This window comes from Martes martes (genome assembly GCF_963455335.1).
Source record: "Martes martes genome assembly, chromosome: 6".
Taxonomy (NCBI): domain Eukaryota; kingdom Metazoa; phylum Chordata; class Mammalia; order Carnivora; family Mustelidae; genus Martes; species Martes martes.
This window is the reverse complement of record NC_137893.1, coordinates 15,245,341-15,265,516: the sequence shown is the minus strand read 5'-3', so window position 1 is coordinate 15,265,516 and position 20,176 is coordinate 15,245,341. Positions and strand designations below refer to the sequence as shown.

The window sequence follows — 20,176 nt, the reverse complement described above, 5'->3', positions numbered from 1 at the left end:
TTGGTAGATGTTTTAGGACATTCTCCATACAAGATCCTGTCATCTGTGAATAAATTAGGTTTTACTTCTTTTCATAGGAGATGTTAAAATCTTGGGGCTATGATAAAGCCACCCGGAGGGTTAGTGCCTTGTCTAGCTGGCTCTGCATGGGGCTTTCTCCCCGGGTCCAGGGGGCCAAAGACTGGGTTCGTTAGCATCTGATTCTCCCAGCTGCTGATGGGTGATAGTGGTTACATGTTAATCCTTTCATGGAGGGACTCAGTCTCCAACTGGCCTGGATACTGAAGACAGAGGATACTCAGCATAGTACACATGGCGGGGAGGAGCCTACACAGCCCTTTTGTTCTCACCGATGTTTGTCTTCTGTTTGCATTTGATCTTGGCCATGAATTAGCTGACCATCTGGTTGTCAAGGTATTCTTCACGCAAGGTGTCCTCAGTTGTAGACCTGATGCCAGTAATTCCACCTTGTACAGTGAGGACAGACACATAAAGATGGCCACCTTTCAGGTGAAAGATCAGCTCATTTCTTTGGCATCAACCTTCCTGCCCAAGCCAAGTGGCAGTGGCAGTTGGCTTACTGATGATTCAGAACATGAGACCAGTGATGCTTGCTGGCGGGGCCTGTGGTGGCGTGAAGCAGGGCGTCACTAAAGTAACAGCGCCGCGAGAATGACGCAGGTCATGGTGCTGACCAAGAAGGCTTCTAAAAATGTTCTCCACCTTTTTCAAAACCTGAAGTCTGTGTTAGGCAGACACCCAACCAAGACGCCACCCAAAGGTCCTCATCTCTGGGCATTCATACCCTTGTGCAATCCCCTCCCTGGGCCTGTGGGCTGGGCCCAGTGACTTGTTTCTGTCAAAAAGAACACAGCGCAAGTGATAGGCTGTAATTGCTGCGATTAGGTTACAAGAGACTGTGGGTCCATCTTGGTAGTGCTCTGCCCCCCTTCTCTCACCTGCTCAGCCCCATGAAACAAGCCGCCATGCTGCGAGGTGCCTGCTCCCCAGAGAAGACTATGGGGCGGGGAACTGGGGGAGGCCTCTCTGGCCAACAGCTCGGGAGGAACTGAGGCTTTAGTCCAACACCCCGAGAGGAACTGAATCTTGTCAACAACACATGAGTGAACTAGGAAGTTCACCTTCCCAGCTGATCCCTGAGACCACAGAGAGAGAGAGAGAGAGAGAGTGCGCCGGAGGCCCTGGGTGAGCTGGACCCGGGCTCCTGACCCACAGACAGTAAGGCAGCAAGTGCTGTTTAAAGCCACTCAGTTTTGGAACAGTCTGTTTCACAGTGAGAGCTAACAACACAACCACAGGGGGTCCCTCAACTCCGTAAAGCGTTTAGCATCCCTTTTAGAGCTTCTGGAACTTCAGCCCAGTCCACAACCACGCAAGTCCAATGCTCTTCATGTCTGAGCAGATATCTGGATTATCAAACCCTGTCTAGTTAGTCATTTAATATCTAAACCCATTTTGGAATCCACTGACATTTGAATCTTAAGAGTATCACTGATCAATCCTCTTGCATCAGCTAAAAGCAGCACAGTTTAGGATGGGCCTCCTTCCCTGACTGCTGGCCATGACCTCTGCTCTCCTGCGCCGGAAACCACCCATACAGGCAAGCAGTAACAAGGTCAGTGACAACTAAGGTGACTTCGATGTTATTCGAGGGAAAATGTCTGGCCTGGAGGAAAATATGTAGGTACCAGAGCTGCTGGTATCTCTTTTTTTTTTTTTTTTAAAGATTTTATTTATTTGTTTGAGGAAAAGTGCACACACTCACAATCCGGGGAAGGGAGAGAGCCTGATGCAGGGCTTGATCCCACGACCCTGAGATCACGACCTGAGCCAAAATCAAGAGCTGGATGCTCAACCAACTGAGCCCTGTACATCATTTATTTTTGACGGGCAATGGGATGAATGTGGGGAAGCACGAGGAAGTAAGACTGGAAAAGAGGAAAGAACGTGAAGGTCCTTGTATCTGAAGCAAAAACACTTGAACATAACCCTTGAGGCAATGAGGGCAACTGGAGGTACTAACTCGGGTGGGAGCCACTGAGAAGAGACAATCAGTAGGTGTTAACATCAAGATAAATCAGATGCTGAAATGATCTGAACGGAATTTTAAAGCAGTCATCATAAAACTGCTTCAATAAGCACATTATGAACATGCTTGAAATAAATGAAAAACAAACAAACAAAAACAAACCAAAGTCCCAGCAAAGAGCTAGAAAGCATAAGAATCATAGGGAAATTTTATAATTGTATCTTTAGACAGATAAAATAAGCAAAATAAAAAACCCAACGATGGGCTCGGCAGCAAAAAGAATCTGTAAACTTGAAGACAGAACGATGGAAGTTATCCCATATGAACACCGCAGAGGAAACAGACTACAGAACAAGTGAACAGAGCCTCACGTACGTGTGGGAGTGTAGGAAAGGACCTGATGTTCACGTTATCCCATCAGAAACCGAGCAGCCCAGAACTAGATGCCACAGCACTTTTTTGGGTGCTGGAAGAGAACAGTCAGCCCAGAATCCTAGAGCCAGTGAAAATATCCTCTGGGGAGGAAGAGGAAATCAAGAGTCTCAGACAAAGGACAACTAGGAGACTGTTTCTACAGATGTATCCTAAAGGAATAACTAAAGAATGTTCTTGAAACAGGAAGGAATCAATAAAAGAAATCATGGAACATCATGAAGGAAAAAAGAACGACAGAAAAAATAAAAATATAGGTAAATACAATAGAATTTCCTCCTCCTCTTGAGTTTTCTAAATTATATTCGATGGTTAAAGCAAAAATTGTAACAGTGATGGAGTTCTCAAATGTCTGCAGAACACTGTAAAAGGTGGCAGGTAAAGGGATGTAAAGGGTAGCAGATTTCTGTACTTGATTTAACCTGGTAAAATGTCAAAATGAGTAGCCTGTGATCAGCTATGTATGCACAAGAGAATATCTAGGGAAAGCACTAAATATCTATTCAAAGAGGTTTACTAAAAATATACAGATAGATGAATCAAAATGGAATTCCAAAAAGTGTTTAAGTAATGCACAGGAGGGCAAGGGTTGGACACAGACGACAACTTAGATGGATGGCAAGGGCATTATACTCAATGAAAAAAGTCAGCTTTAAAAGCACATTGTATGACGGTATTTACAGAACATTTTATGGAGATGGAGAATAGATTAGTCATTGCCAGGGGTTAAGGATGATGGGGGAGGGGAGGCGGGGTGACTCCAAAGGGGCAGCTCAAGGAGATCTTTGTGGGGACAGAACAGCTCTGCATCTTGACCGCGTGGTTACATGGACCTCAACGTAATAAAAGGTCATAGAACTACATGCACATCATACAACATCCATTTTGCTTCCTACCCTACAACGTCCATTGTTTCCCTTCCCCCTATGGTTTACCTCCATCACGATCACCTTCACCCACTTTCATCATTCTCTTCATACCTATGTCACTCTTCACAACTTTGCTTTGATGCTTCTAATGAGTGATGGTTCTCACTGGATGGCTTCTTGCCACTTACTCTCAACGTATCTTAAATTTTCCTCCTCCACTCCCCTGGCCCCACCTGTCTGTGTTTTGCCACCTTCCTACCTGTCACTCCCAGGCAAACGTCAGTCATCCTTGACTCTTCCCTGTCCTTGACCTCCCATAAGCCAACTGCTTGATCTCAGAGAATTCTTTCTTGAATTCATTTCTGTTCTCGCTGCCACCAACACAGTTCCAGGAGCCATGAACTCCTGGGTTCAAGTCTTGCTTGAGACTTGACAAGAGCTTGGTGAAGGAAGAGTAGGCCTCTAAAACTCTTTTTACCTAGTCTGCAGAGCAACTATCAAAATATTCTTTGATGCAATAAAGAAAAGTGTTGAAAAGTGTCTGTACCCAGAAGACGGGGAAGGGGAAATCCAGAGATCAGAATCAAAGTCAAACAAGATACTTCTCCAAAACCAGTTAAACACATTTACTTAAAATTTCTCTTCACATCATCACACAAATTATGAATAGAGTTGTATCTTTCTCAGTAAAAGGGCAAAATACGTACCTTAACTCTACGAGTAATGCTAAGGAACTGACAAGTTTTATCATAAAGTTGTTCCAGGTTTTCTCTGTCCCAGTAGAAATCGGGAGTGATCAGGAAGTCTGAACTCAAGTTTATACGGTGTCTTAAAAAAAAACAAAAATTATAACTTTTTTTATCTTGAATTAAAAAAATCACAGTCCCTATTTTATTTCTATTTACAAAGTATTTTATGAAAACATTTGTTAACGCTCACCTTTGTAATACTTCTGAGAAATACACAAATAAAAAGATTTACATAAGAATTTCAAAATTTGCAACCAAATTAACTCAATCTTTAACGTTAATGTTACTTACAAAGTGTTAGAAAAAAAAAAACCCTCTCATTTTGCTTTCAATTTCTGGCCATTTTCCTGTTTTCATTAACTTTTACAAATAGACATTTTTTGATGGATAGGTAATCACGTGGCTTAAAAATAAAAGAAAAGGTAAACCGACAAATCTCACTCCCGTCCTTATTCTCATCTTTCTCTTTCTCCCACCCACCACAGGTAACCACTGTTCGCTTACTCTCTGTGCGAACACTGGACAAGGAAAGACACACACGCATCCTTAATTTGTACTTTTTTACCTAAGAGCCCTGTGCTTACTTTTAGATGAACATTTAAGGCACAGAAGTAACGCATAAACAGTTGTTCACTGTAGCAAAGAAAGCCCTAGGGAAGAGCTCAGAAAACAGCAGTCAGCCCTCTTACCCCAAAACAGCTTTGGGCCCCGTGAACACTTAAGTGTGTCCTTCCAGACCTGTTCTACGCATATATTCACGTGTGTGCACACACAACACATATGTGAGGTATGCATCTATGGCGGGATAAAGATTAATATTCATTTTTGTCTGTTTACACAAATTGGATCCTACCTACATAATCTGGACTTAATTTTTTTTTTTTTTTTAAAGATTTTATTTATTTGACAGAGATCACAAGTAGCAGAGAGGCAGGCAGAGAGAGAGAGGAAGGGAAGCAGGCTCCCCGCTGAGCAGAGAGCCCGATGCGGGGCTCGATCCCAGGACCCTGAGATCATGACCTGAGCCGAAGGCAGAGGCTTTAACCCACTGAGCCACCCAGGTGCCCCTGGACTTAATTTTTATCCCACTGTTGTACCATGCCATGCTATCTATTCGGTTTGCCATGTTCCTTTTAGTCACACACAGGTGCTTTCATGGTAAAGAGAAGAAAACGTAGGATAAGAACATAAGACTCCACAGAAATTGTTCATAAACCTACGTATATTTAGTCCTAATTTCTGCGTTTTGATATGATTATAATCTGCCATTCTGTTGGCATTACCAAGAGGAGAGGCTAGAGACTGTTTCTCCGCCACTTAAAGAGCTCAAGGCTTCAGATGAGCTGCAGGGCACTCCCGGGGGATGGGTTTTTACTTTGTTGGCATCCTGAATCAGGGCCCCTGGGCTACAAGGAACGCACAGGTAAAGAAATCCTGGACCACTTCTTTCCGGGCCAATCTCTAAGGGGAATGTGGGACAACAACTCTCAAACTATCTACAGCGATCCCTAACAGCTCATGACACACTCTTGGAGGGACAAGTCGCTGAACAATCCTGCCCTGTGAAATCGTGCCAAGATTCAGGATGTTTCATCCCATAAATCCTGGTAAAATGACAAAAATGAAAGAAACTGGACACCTTTCCAGAAACTTCTTTAAAGTGATTCAGCGATGTACTTTGTCAGTCTTAAGACACCGTTCCTTCCCATCTCTGAAAATGGACGGCATGATGTCGTACAGGTGGCGGCTGTCACTTAGTTGTCATTGCCCTCCCTTCCCTCTTGCTCTCTTTTTCTGTGCGCCCAAGAGGGGATGGGATGGAATGCACACCCGACAAAGCTCAAGGAGTTATCTCAGTGTAAGAGGTTAATTCTGTGATAAAAGAGCACTGTCTCAGAGCCCCACTGGCAGCGTCCGTCTCTGCTGTGGCGTCTTTCAGTGTGTCTCAGAGTGGACGACATACAGTATGTAACATTTCCGTCGCCCTTGCTTCTACTTAGCAATATCATGCAATATATATGTAGCTTTTATTTTAATTCCGATGTAGTTTACGTGTTATATTAGTTCTACTAGGTTACGATATGGTGATTCATCAGTTAGATACACTGCTCAGTGCTCCTTACGGTAAGTGTACTCTCAATCCCCTTCTCCTACTAATACAATCCCCCACACCCCCCAAACCATCTGCACCTGCTCTCTACTGGTAAGAGTCAGTGTTTTGGTTTGTCTCTCTTTCCTTTGTTGTTTTGTTTCGTAAATGCCACCTACGAATGAAATCACATGGTATTTGTCTTTCTCTGACTGGCTGATTTCGCTGAGCAGTACGTTCTCCAGATGTGAGGAGATCATTTTACCGAGAATTCCCATTACTCAAATTCTAGAATATATCTTTCTACCTACCAAGAACATCTACTGGGCTCCCTTATGTAGGTTTAACGTAGATTAGTTACGATCTCTGGGCGCACACAGAATGTCTTGCAGTGCAGTCCTAGTGCAGCCCAAGTTCTTCTAACGGGAAAGAGCTCCCCTGGCTCCATGTCTGTGAGGCGAGAGAGGCTGCCCTTCCCATCAAGGCCCACGCTGGCTTTTTACTAGATAAGGACAGCAACGTCTTCTTTACACTGTTACATACATACGTTAATCTATTTACAGAGAAAATTCTACCTCAGGGCAAAGAGTTCACCCATTTTCTGCATCACTTCTTCATGAGATAGTTTCACTTTCTTCCCAGCTTTTAAAGCCTATTTGGGAGGGAAAAAACACACACATACATACATGCGTCCACACAAATGTATCTCCGACAAGTAACAGGACCAAAAAGCACATTCTAGAGCAGATGTAAATGACACCTTGGATGATGTCTCTCAGTCATCTCTCTTCGAAATTTCAACATCTTATTGGGTAGAAATTCTATATTCCCTTGTTGCATTTCCCTTCTCAATGGCATTTTCTAGGATCTACAGTCCTAATCTCTTATTGAAAAAACAGGGCCTCTTTTCCCAAGTATAATTCTGTTATTCTTTCACAGTAAAAACAAAATTACAGTCAACAATGAGTTTTGGTGTATTCTGATATAACTATTACTTTTCAAGCCACTATTTGTCTCATAATTTGGCAAAATAGTTTTCAGTCAAGAACACTGGTCATAATCCTCTTCCTTAGAAAGGAAACAGCTCACTTTTTAAAAAAGGATAGTTATATTAAAAATACTACACCATCAGAAGAAAGTAATTAGAATTCTAAGTTTTTAAAAGTAAAAAAAAAATATAAAATTTTTTATTTTAGGTATAATGAATGTTCTGTTTTTGCTTAAATTCAGTACAGCTTTTCTAGCATTTATTCCTACTTTATTGTACTCCTAAGTATATTGTTAGGGTGGGAAATTTATATTTCTCCCAAACAGAAACCAATCCTTGAAAACAAGCATAAAATTGGTATAATTACCTCTGGAATTGACTGAATAGACTCAACAAATTTATCCAGTGATGCCTCCCAAATAGCCAGTTTCACTGGGGAAAAAAAAAAGGAGTAACAATGGAACATTTTTTCATCCTCATAGTCATGTTTATACAGAACGCATAATTACTTGCCCGGTACCTTCACCACCACTTCAGTAAGAGTTTAAGGAGCAAACGTGCTAACAATGTGCAACTGAAACTTGAGAAGAGCTCATTCTCATGATCAAGTTCAACACTGAAGTGAAAAAGAGGGAGGAAAGACAACACATCCAAGCCCAGCTGGCAGACTGCTACGACATTGGGTCGAATTCCTAATTTTCTACCGCTGCATCTCAGAAAGCCAGAGAGCACAAGGTACACTCCGAAGGGAAGCGTGGCTTATCGATTGGGCAGGAACCAAGCCTTCCCTGCCTTCCCTCCTACTCCTTACTTTCCTGGGGGCTGTGTGTATGGCTCACGAGCCCCCGAAGCCTCCCGGTTGGGCCACGTCAGCCACAGCGGAGCGTAGGGGACGGCCACACAATTCTTAGAGAACGTCTGCAGTATTTTTTTTTTTTTAAGGTTTTATTTATTTATTTGAGAGAGAGTACAAGTTGGGGAGAGAGGCAGAGGGAGAGGGAGAAGCAGACTCCGGGCTGAACAGGGAGCCCGATGCAGGACTGGATCCCAGGACCCTGGGATCATGATCTGAGCCAAAGGCAGACGCTTAACTGACTGAGCCCCCCAGGCGCCCCGAATGTCTGGAGTTCTATTTGGCACATGGATCTCTGTCCCATAGCTGCGAGGAACCGGGGTACACAGAGGCCTGCGTCCAGTCACACTGGGCTTCCTCTGCCTGGATTAGAGACAACCCGAGAGCCACCACCATGCAGGAGAGGACAGGAAAACAAAGGGGATAATACTACAAAAATTTCTGAAGAGGGAAAGCTTTACTGATACAGTTAATAGAGAATGAATACCTTCGCACAGACACTCTATTCTGTTTTTTCCTCTTGCAAAGAAATGTTAAGGCTTTGCTGAATCATCTGTGAAAACATGCCTAACTCTTTACTGAATGCTTAAACTTCCCTGATGAAATGAAAACCATGTAACACTTTCTCTGACAAGTAGCATTAACTTACCTGAAAGACAAAGAGCATTCGAGAAAGCAAATTTCTCTAGAATGGAGTCATCTATATCTAGCTCTGAATTTAATCTGATTTCCCCTCTGTGAAGTTTCGACTGTCCCCTGTGAAAAGGAGAAAAAAAAAATTATCTTCTAAATCTTAAAAAGCACTTTTTCTTTAAAAAAATTTTTTTTCCTTTTGGAGTAGTCACCTTATACTCTTTCTAGAGGTCATTTGGCAATTTGTACCAAGACTCTCATAAATGTTCTTATACCCTTTGATCTGAGTAATGCCACTTCTAGGAATTTATCCTAAGGAAATAATCAAAGATGCAAAGAAAGATCTGTGTAGAAAAACTTTTTTATGGTGAATTGTTTAACAGTAAAAAATCAAAAAAGAAACTAAATGTTCAGTAGGAGAATGGTTCATTTATACGAAATCCACACAGCAAAAATTAACAAGTGTGTTTTAATATTTTGTAGAAAGGGAAAATGATCCCAATAAATTGCTCATGAATGGTAAATGATGAATATATATATATTATATATATAATGGTGAATATAATATATCCCTATTGTCGATGGTGAATAATATAATGGTGAATATAAAGCTACCTACACAGTCACCTACAGTCACACTGTCCTCTACAGTCACGCTGTCATCTAGTCACACTGACGCAGTGGGAACGGGGAGCGAGATGGGAAGCGGTGAAACAGTGAGGGGCACGTGTGAGGCCTTTGCGAGGACGGAGACATAGGGGATGGGCGGGAACTTGGGAACAATAGCATCACAAGCAAACAGGCAACATACAGGGTAAACCGTCACAGGAGATGTGAGCCAAGAGATGGGCAAAGCTGTGGACCCAATGGGAGGCCGCGAGGCAGAATGCTGACACCCTCAGGTGGAAGGAGAAAGAAAAGACCAGACAGCAGAGGTGCCAGATGCTTTAATGAAGGAGCTGTTGGCCACAGAGCCGCCCGAGGCAGCAAGAGCTGGGATCCCCAGCAGGACTGATGTGTCAGCCACGGCGCTGGCGGCTGGGATGGGCTTTCTGATGCGGCCAAACATGGGATCTGGGAGCCAAAGAGACCCCAGCTGGGGACTTTACTCCTCCAGAGACTCTAAGGTACTGGGTGAGCATGTGTGTGCGTGTCTGTGGGTGTCTAGCAACAGTCTGCTCTGGAAATAGAGCACAGAAGGGAGGTTCATGGGAAGCAGAGCCACAAAGCTGAGTGCTGAACAAGACAATTAATAAAATTCTACTAGCTTTTCTTCTGTTGTGTGTCTCAGGTTCACGTCTTCAATTTCAAGTGCATCCACTCTGGGCCCAGGCCCTCACCCACTGGTCAGGTACCCTAAGGCAGGACGAAATAGCTCTGAACCTTGTCCGAAAAGCTGGTTCATGCCATTTGTAGGGTTTTTTGTCAGGACTAGATAAAAGGATGCCTGGAAAGTACCTAGAACAGTGCCTGGCACAAGGCAAGTAGTTTATCTTTGCTGGCTTTTAGTCCTTAGCTCTGATCCCATCTCGTCTTTCTACAGCTGGTGTTTCTTCCAAATTTTCCTGAAGTTTTGCTTTCAACCCTTCCTTTAATACAAAGAATTCTTTTTTTCCTATTCCACTAGCCAGATAACTCCCTGACGAAAAGGGCCTCTCGATCTTGTTCGCACTGCCACCTGTCTTCATCTTCCGCTGCTGGCTGAGACAAGAAAATCAGCGGGGGGCTGCCCACCCACACATCTTCCCTGGGGATGCTATGTTGGGCCCCCACTTCCTGTGGGCCCCCCATTTCTACTAGTGGTTCTCTTACATCACACCCTCACCCACACTCAAAATCAACAGGGGGAAAATGGGCTTATGAGAAACCTTTACTAGAATAACGTGATAGGTTCATTCTGATGAAGGCACAGCATTTACTGGTTTAGACTGCTTAGTTAGGACACTTACCATTTTGGGGTTATACACTGATTTATTGTAATTTATGGGTAGCCTGACAAGTTCAAACCATTATGTTTACCTACTAATACGTATTATATTGTTTAAGCTTTATATCTGCACCAATAATTTTTTTTTTTAAAGATGTTACTTATTTGACAGAGCAAGAGAGATCACAAGAAGACAGAGAGGCAGGCGGGTGGGGGTAAGCAGGCTCCCCGCTGAGCAGAGAGCCTGATGCGGGGCTCGATCCCAGGACCCTGAGATCATGTCCTGAGCTGAAGGCAGAGGCTTAACCCACTGAGCCATGCAGGTGCCCCTGCACCAATAACTTTTGTCTTAAAATTGGTTTCCAAGTGCCTAAGCTGTTTATTGCCTTCACTGCTTGCGGCTCTTTTTGTAAACTTGATAAAATGCTGCTTACTCTGTTTTTATGTAGTTAAGCTCTTCGTTTTCCCAGTGCACCAGAGCGATTTCGTAGGGCTGGATTTCATGCTTTTCTAAGACCTGCATCACGTGTTTCATCTGGAAGAGAAGCAAGATAACCCAGAATTGCACTGACTCTCTCAGTACAAAACTATGGTTCAGGGTTAACGCGTTTAACATTTTTCATTACATTTGCTGATGTTTCTTCTGTTTAGTTTTTAATTTGCAATACTCGTGCCTCGGGAAAACCTCACTGGCTGTGATCCTGCCACTGTGCAAAGCTCTTCTGCTTAATTTTGAAGGAAAGGGCAAATTCTTTGTGATAGTAAACTTAGCAGGAGATTATATAGTTTTTATACTTAGGAAACAGAGAGTGGCATAAAGACGAAAATTAAAAGGACCCTAATTCCACAACCCAAAGAAAACCAACTAGTTTAACATTATGGTTTGTAGCCTTTAAATCTTTTAAAAAAATATGTGTTACAAAACTGTAAAAATTTAAACAATATCAAGGTATAGAAAATGACAATCTCTGCTCTCATGAGTTCTTTTTTTAAAGATTTTACTTATTTGAGAGAAAGCGTGCACACATGTGAGCATACAAATGGAGGGAGGGGCAGATGGGGAGGGAGAAATAGACTCCCCACTGAGCTCGGATCCCAGGACTCCAGGATCACGACCTGAACCGAGGGTAGACGCTTAACCGTCTGAGCCATGCAGGACCCCCAAACACAATCATTGTAGAAGGCAAAAGTGCTAGGATAAATACCATGTAACACAGAGCGAGTAAGTTGTGGATTATCTGTTAATTTATCTTCCAGTGACTCAGATTATTGAGGGATAATTACTACTTTTTTTCTCAGAAAATGAGATTTTTTACACTTTTATAGTATATATATACTTACAGTTTTATCTTTAACATTCCAGAACACAGCAGCTCCTTCTCTGATTTAAAAGAATAAAAGAAGCAACAAAGTTAATGCCAGAATATATTCTTTAGGGCTATACATAAAGTCATGCTTATGTAAGTTCTAGGAGAGATCCAGAAGGCGTTTTTTTAAAAAATGTGATTTATTACTTATTTGACATTATGGTTCCTAGACGGAGTTACGAAAACAAGAACTATTATTGAACTCTTGATAAAACCTGAGCTCCCCCAAATTCATGATTTCTCACATGGCTTGCAGAATAAATATTGTAATACTATATAACTTCATGTATCTAAACTGTTTCATACCTGGTTCAATTCTGATGTACAGAATAAGGAAAACTTGGGGACCCGTCTTGCTCTCATTAAGATCTCATTAAGAATCTATAGCAGATTCTGCTATAGGAAAAGAATAAAGGATCATGCTTTTAATAGTTATGGAATAAAGAGCCTGAGATAAATTAAAGCCAAAGATGGCTAAAAGCACCCTGGGAATAATGCCGCCCATCCCTATAGTGCTTGGAGCAGTACGATGAAGCCACAGGAGGGCCCTGAATCTAGTTCTGGCTTTGAAAGAATGTGAGGTCTAAAAACCATAGATGAACTTGCTTTGATTTCCTGAAGTTTGACATGCTGTGCAGTTTTTGATGGTAAATTAAAAAAAAAAATACGAGAAAGAGGGAGAAATTATGGCTCTGGGTTATTGCACTGGAGGAAAGAAAGGTGGAAATGAAGGAGAGGTAAAAATTCAGTAGTCCCTATGGTTCTTCAAATGTGTCTTAAGTACTGTGTTCGTTAGCACAGTGTGGGTCAGCACTTTGCACTGGATACAAAGATGAGTTTGGTCTAGTTCTCTCGAGGAACTCCTGGTTTAGAAAAGACTGATGACAGACACACCTCCAACTGCAGGTGCCGAGTGGTGACAACTAGAGAATTACGCAGAATGTACTCTGGGATGTCCATGGGAGGACCCGCGTTCCCATAGGACGAGTAGGGCTAAGCCAAAGGAGAGAATGCGAGGCGGCAACAGGGCAGAGGGAACGCCGTGGGCTCAGGGAGAAGGGGTGAGGGTGCACGGCGCAGCTCGGAATAAACAGCTCGTTGTCTGCAAGGCTGTGGATGTGAGCAAGCAGCAGGCGATCAGGCCGGAGAGGCAGTGACATGGAGTTTGGTCGGGTTCCACGGAAGCTGAAGCAGGAGAGTGTAGGGATCAGAAGCGCCCGCTGAACCCGGCTCCTGTCTGTGTTGGCCAGACAGACTGGCAGTGGGCGAGAAGATAGGCAGGGGGACCGGCAGCCGGCTGCGGGAACCCACCGGTGTAGGGTCTAGGTGGTCGGGGTTGGTATCCACAGCCACGCAAGAGGAGTAATTAGTGCAGAGGGTCACTTGTGGGCAGATGAGAGGTCTTGGGATCATGCCCCCTCCATTCAGGAAGCTGTGCCATGCGCTGTGGCACTCGGAGGCCATGGGGGCTCGGAGCCCTTGAATGGGCCTGGTCCACACCAAGTGACACTAGTGACATAAGCCACACAGTGGGTTTTGAAGACTCAGTGTGAAAAGAAGAGTGGAAAAATCTCATTAATTATTGACTGATTATATGTTGAAATGATAGCCTTGCAGATATGTTGGGTTAAATAAAACACATGATTAAAATTCATTTCAGGTGACACATATTATTATTGGGGTTCAAATTTAAATCTTAATGTGGCTACTAGAAAATGTATCTTTACATACGAGCCTTGCATTGTATTTCTACTGGATGCTCTCCTGGTTTTCATCTAGATGCCCACAGAAATCCAAATTCCTCCAAACCGAAGGGGATGCTATTCTACTTGGGCCAAGTGTTGAGCTCTCGATTATCTCCAAAGTTCTGTCAAAAGGAAGGTAAGGCATTGAAAGGAACCAAGCTGGAGCTTCCAGTAATCATCAACCATAGACACTGATATCACAAAGATTTTTATCAAAGTTGGGGTTCTTACAGACACTCTATGTGTTTCTGTTCTGTCATAGAACAATCCCATGACTCTGGACACTTCCCTTAGTCTCTCACACCCTGAGTTCCCCCAGCTGCACAAAGGGAATGATAGGCCTCCTGAACAGCTGTGAGGATAAAATGAAATTATTTTAAGTGGTTTCTATTACCATAACCATTCTCAGGGTTCCAGTCTGATGTCTCTGGAGAGGTAAGGTGGTGTAAAACTAAAGCAAAAGAGTTCCAGAAGGAGAAAAAAAAGGAAGAAAAGACAGCAGGGTGGGAGCCTGAGTCTGGTGGGGAGCCCTGAAGATGAACGGAAAGGAGGATGCTTTACATACTCTCAGAAACAAAAACCCGGATTTATAAATGAAGGACAAGCCACGGAAAAATTATTTGTTTTCAAAATTATTTGTGTTATCAGGATTGACCAGAAAATTCCTAAAACCGACGAAGCCTCCTAGATCAAATAAGTATCAAAGGAGAAGTTTAAATCACAAGTATATTTGGACACATTTACTATTAAGGGAGGAGGTACACCTTCAAGTTTAAGGACCATGTTATCAGGACAGCAACATGCAGAAGAATGAAACTGGACCACTTTCTTACACCACACACAAAAATTAATTCAAAACGGATGAACGACCTAATGTGAGATAGGAAACTATCAAAATGCCAGAGAACACAGGCAGCAACCTCTTGGACTTAGGCTGTAGCAACTTCTTATTAGACATGTCACCGGAGGCAAGGGGAACAAAAGCAAAAATAAACCATTGGGATTTCATCAAGATAAAAAACTTCCGCACAGTGAAGGAAACAGTCAACAAAACTAACGCAGCCTACAGAATGGGAGCAGATATTTGCAAACGACCTATCAGAAAAAGGGCTAGTATCCAAAATCTATGAAGAACTTACCCACCTCAACACCCGAAAAACAAATAATCCAGTTAAGAAATGGGTGGAAGATATAAAAAGACTTTTCTCCAAAGAATACACACAGATGGAAAACAGGCATATGAAAGGATGCTCGACATCACTCAGCGTCAGAGAAATACAAGTCAAAATCATGATGAGATACCATCTCATACCTGTCAGAATGGATAAAATTAGCAACACAGAAAACAACAGATGTTGGTGAGGTTGTGGAGAAAGGGGAACCACCTTGTTGGAGGGAATGCAAGCTCGTATACAGCCACTCTAGGGAACAGTATGAAGTTTCCTCAAAAAGTTGAAAACAGAACTACCCCACGATCCAGCAACTGCACTACTGGGGATTTACCCAAAGGACACAAAAATACTGATCTGAAGGGCCACATGCACCCTGATGTTTATAGCAGCATTACCAACAATAGCCAAACTGTGGAAAGAGCCCAGAGGTCCATCGACAGATGAATGGATAAAGAAGTGGTATATAATGGAATGTTACTCAGCCACCAAAAGAATGAAATCTAGCCATTTTCATTGACATGGATGGAGCCTGAGTATATTATGCTAAGTGAAATAAGTCAAAGAAAGACAAATACTATATGATCTCACTCATATGTGGAATTTAAGAAACAAAGAAAACAGATGAACATATGGGAAGGGTGGGGGGAAGAGAGAGAGAGATGGCAACAAACCATGGGAGATTCTTAACAATAGAGAACAGAGGGTTGATGGGAAGTGGGTGGGGGGATGGGCTAGATGGGTAATGGGTATTAAGGAGGGCACGTGTTACGATGAGCACTGGGTGTTTTATATATAAGGGAGGAATCACCAAATTCTACTCCTAAAACCAATTATTACACTATGTTACTAACTAGAATTTGAATAAAAATTTGAAAAAGAAAGAAAATTACAATGTAGAAAAGGTATAAAATTACAGAAAGATAAAAATAAACTATCTGGGGCGCCTGGGTGGCTCAGTGGGTTAAAGCCTCTGCCTTCAGCTCAGGTCATGATCCCAGGGTCCTGGGATCGAGCCCCGCATCGGGCGCTCTGCTCAGCGGGGAGCCTGCTTCCTCCTCTCTCTCTCTCTGACTGCCTCTCTGCCTACTTGTGATCTGTCTGTCAAATAAATAAATAAAATCTTAAAAAAAAAGTTAAAAAAAATAAACTATCTGTGGTTATTACCACTTGGGGGAAAAAAAAAGACCACATTATCTGACCACAGGCCCATTTCCCAGAAGGGCCGCCCACTTGTCTTACCTGAAGAAGAATATTGTTCCAGGATCACCTTCTTTAGCAGAGTGTTCCACACCCATCACCAAAATGTTTGCTGCATCTGTGATTTGAAATAGAGGCGTGAAAAACTACCACCATACAGTGACTCAAGGTTCACGAGTCACCTATGAACTTTTATTAAAGTCCTTATGATCAACCCATCGTAGATCAGTAAGTGCTCTGTAACATTCTGTCCATTTTCAGGTTTCTGAAAGTATTCAACATATGAAAATGAAAGACTATAAGAAATTACTTTCACAAAACACTGAAACACCTGTGACACTATTATTAGTACTATTTAAAACCACTCACTGACACCATCTTCATTCACAGTAATCACTAGTCCAGTTAATAATGATTAAAGTCTTAGTTTTAAAGTAACTAAGATTCAAGAATTAAAATTTCTACAAAATTCTCTTCCTTTCAATACCATTTTGTTAATAAAATAATTTTAATATTTCTAAACTATTCATTTTAATGATTTTTAAATCATATATAGTGTGAGACAACAGAAAATATACAGAAACAAAGATACTGACCACTTCAAAACATATCTGAGTTCAAAGTTAATCATGAGAACCAACACTGTGGCCACCTGTAACTATTTAAATATTTATAACCTTTTAAATATTATTAAATATGTATTAATATACATATATTCACCAAAGGGTAGTTGCTTTATATATTAGCATAATAATTGTTGTAAGTACAAAATATTCTATAACATAAATTATAAATATACGTGAACATGTCAATTAATATATTAATGTTAATGTGCAAAACCTAAAATTACCTAAACCTAAAATTAGAACCAACGAAATTTCAGAGTTCCTAGTAGAGGCTGGGGAATGGGGCATTCAGATAAAGACCAAATCCTACACCACCTTTTTGGGTGAGGTTTAACTTCCCTAAGCACTATATCCTACAGAGAGCAAAGTTCACGTATGTACCCAAGAGCAACATAAATGAAATGGAAAAGACCCAGGGTAGTGGGACTGGTACTAGAAGCTAGCCAGGCTGTTGTGCACAGGGTCACCCTGCTGACAGCCTTTGTAATCAGCCAAGGATACACCTGGAAAATTTTTTATCTTTATGGTTCTGGACATAGCTCTGGTTTTCTCAGTTAATTATGCTTGTCTCTACCATCAAATGGCACAAAGAGTCTGCACCAGCTACCAAGGCTGAAAGAGCGCAGCGACATTTCAAGTGTTTCTTATGGGGTCAATGACCCTTTGAAGAATTTTCTAGGTAGCAGGGAGGTTTTCAACCTGCCGTTTTCGCTACTTTGTGGTAAGTTCATTAATTTCCATCAGAGTGTTCCAAGTTACTTATTTTTTAATACAAAATAGGCTCTTTTTTCAAGAATCCTTCCTGATACTATCCTAAAATCCTGTTATTAAATTCTTTTTTTCAATATTCTTTGTAGTTCTGGTTTCGTCAGTTTTGTTAGTTTTAAAGTACTGGATTGTGCTGGTAGATTTTTCTATAAAGGCTCTTCCTACATTTCTGTTAATTGCATGGTTCTTCTGTAACACTAAAACAACTTTTTAAAAAAAATATTTTATTTATTTATTTGACAGAGAGAGAGAGATCACAATACGCAGAGAGGCAGGCAGAGACAAGAGGGGGAAGCAGGCTCCCTGCTGAGCAGAGAGCCCAATGCGGGGCTCAATCCCAGGACCCTGAGATCATGACCTGAGCTGAAGGCAGGGGCTTATTAACCCACTGAGCCACCCAGGTGCCCCCTAAAACAACTTTTTAATGCAACAGAAATGAAGCGTCACAGCCTTTGATCATCCCAAGTCACAGTGATCCTACAAATAAAGCTTAATAAACCATACTGATTTTAATCTGAGAGCTAAGTTCTCTGTAAATACATTTTAGTTTCTTATCTTTGCCATTTGTATAAAGAGACTCAACATCATTTTCGTGATACAATACTTTATTTTTTTTAAAGATTTATTTTAGAGAGAGAGAGAGAATGTGTGCATGAAAGCGTGCAGTGGGGGGGGGGTAAAGGGAGAGGGAGAGAGAGTCCCAAGCAGACTCCCCACTGAGCGCGGAGCCCAATGTGGGGCTTGATCTTATGACCTTGATCAGGACCTGAGCAGAAACCAAGAGTTGGATGCTTAACCAAATGTGCTACCCAGGCACTCCTGATAGAATCTTTTAAATAGAAAATGGAATGTAAACAAATGCATATTTAAAGCATATCACAGGAAAATTATTTTCCAATACACTTTAACATACTTGGCCCCGGGTTCAAGAAGATGTACCTCTAGGCAAGCTGGTTACTTCAACATATCCGTGGGAGGCCAGATCTTGAGAGAGAGTCCCGAGATGGTATTCATCTGCGGTCGCAAACGCTGTGCAGTGCATCAGGTCCTGTTTGGGCAACATCAGCATGACACGGGTTACCAAGAGGTTAAACTGACGGCGATCACCTCCTAGGACTCCCTTTGGCAAAGCAAGCTCTTGAGAGTTTTCATCAAAGGTCTCGAAGGCTCATACAGGGAACACGATGAGGGTGAAGAGAAAGAAGGGACAGGGAGATGGATTTCAGCCCAGTCTATGAGGACTTTCTCTTGCCAGCCACCAAAGAGATGTAACAGGCTATCCCGAAAACAGAGCTGCTCCCCCAGTGGTGGTGGTGTAGGCGCAGATTGAACAAAAGATATGGAGAGGGTTAAGGCATCATGCGGCCCTGGGTGGAATGATCTTTACGGTTTCTCCAAATCTGCGTTTCCATGATTTTTTCAGAGCAACATTATTATCATTTTTAAGATTTTATTTGTTTATTTGATAGAGAGCACAAGCGGGGGGGGGGCGGTGGCAACAGGCAGAGGGAAAGCAGCTCCCTGCTGAGCAGAGACCCCTCCCCCCAACACGGGGCTCAATCCTAGGACCCTGGGATCATGACCTGAGCCGAAGGCAGACGCTTAGCCAACTGAGACACCCGGGTGAGCCCATCATAGCAGCATTATTATTTGAGGCCATGTGATAATTTGTCACTAGTCTTGTACAGCAGAGAGGACTTTACATCTTCAAAAGAAGTACAGAACTTTTACTCTGGTTACTGTTAAACAAAAAGTTGTGTTTATCTGATGATGTGTCCGGGTTTCGTTAGTGCATGGAGTCTTGTCTGTGTACATACATGTATATCTGTGCTGTGTGTGTGTGCAGCACACACACACAGACGGTAAGGGGCGTGGCACAGCACAGTGGTTCTGTCTCACTGTAAGTCACAACCCATCAGTGGGGCCTGCTACCAATCTACTTGGTCCAAACCAGCTTTTAAAAAGAATTATAGGGGTGGGGCGCCTGGGTGGCTCAGTGGGTTAAAGCCTCTGCCTTCGGCTCAGGTCATGATCCCAGGGTCCTGGGATCGAGCCCCACATTGGTCTCTCTGCTCAGCAGGGAGCCTGCTTCCTCCTCTCTCTCTGCCTGCTTCTCTGCCTATTTGTGATCTCTGTCTGTCAAATAAATAAATAAAATCTTTAAAAAAAAAAACAAACTTGCTCTGTCTCTAAAAAAAGAAAAAAAAAAAGAATTATAGGGGTGCCTGTGTGGCTCAGAGGGTTAAGCCTCTGCCTTCGGCTCAGGTCATGATCTCAGGGTCCTGGGATCGAGCCCCGCATCGGGCTCTCTGCTCAGCGGGGAGGCTGTTTCCTCCTCTACCTCTGCCTGCCGCTCTGCCTGTTTGTGGTCTCTCCCTGTGTCAAATAAATAAATAAAATCTTTAAAAAAAATAAAAAGAATTAAATACAACATAATAGAAAATATTACCATACATCATTCAGAGCATAGGTAAATGTTATTTTATGAAGTTTTTTTTTTGGTCACATATGCATATCTAAGTATGTATAATATAAAATATATTTCTCACTAGAGGATGAAGTCCATTAAGTTCAAAAGCTATTGGCAAAGGTTTCATGAGTTTGGTACAGAATCTGAACAGATTTTAAGAAAAAAATCAGGATGACAAAATACCTATACTTATAGCATTGTTGTGAAATTAATTTAAATTTTTTAAAAGATTTTATTTATT

The 20,176-nt window shown here is 42.2% G+C and overlaps 1 protein-coding gene across 3 annotated transcripts in view; it reads right to left on the bottom strand.

Annotated features, from left to right (window-relative positions):
- Positions 1 to 20,176, bottom strand: part of RMND1 (required for meiotic nuclear division 1 homolog) — a 41,758-nt gene that overhangs the window by 11,404 nt on the left and 10,178 nt on the right. For all 3 annotated transcript variants that reach the window (XM_080806031.1, XM_080806032.1, XM_080806033.1), the window contains 8 exons: positions 18,405 to 18,513; positions 16,114 to 16,189; positions 11,932 to 11,971; positions 11,025 to 11,125; positions 8,680 to 8,786; positions 7,545 to 7,609; positions 6,765 to 6,841; positions 4,059 to 4,179 (listed from right to left, as the gene is read on the bottom strand). In XM_080806031.1, coding sequence (XP_080662157.1) covers positions 4,059 to 4,179; positions 6,765 to 6,841; positions 7,545 to 7,609; positions 8,680 to 8,786; positions 11,025 to 11,125; positions 11,932 to 11,971; positions 16,114 to 16,189; positions 18,405 to 18,513 — 696 coding nt within the window. The remainder of the gene's footprint in view (positions 1 to 4,058; positions 4,180 to 6,764; positions 6,842 to 7,544; positions 7,610 to 8,679; positions 8,787 to 11,024; positions 11,126 to 11,931; positions 11,972 to 16,113; positions 16,190 to 18,404; positions 18,514 to 20,176) is intronic.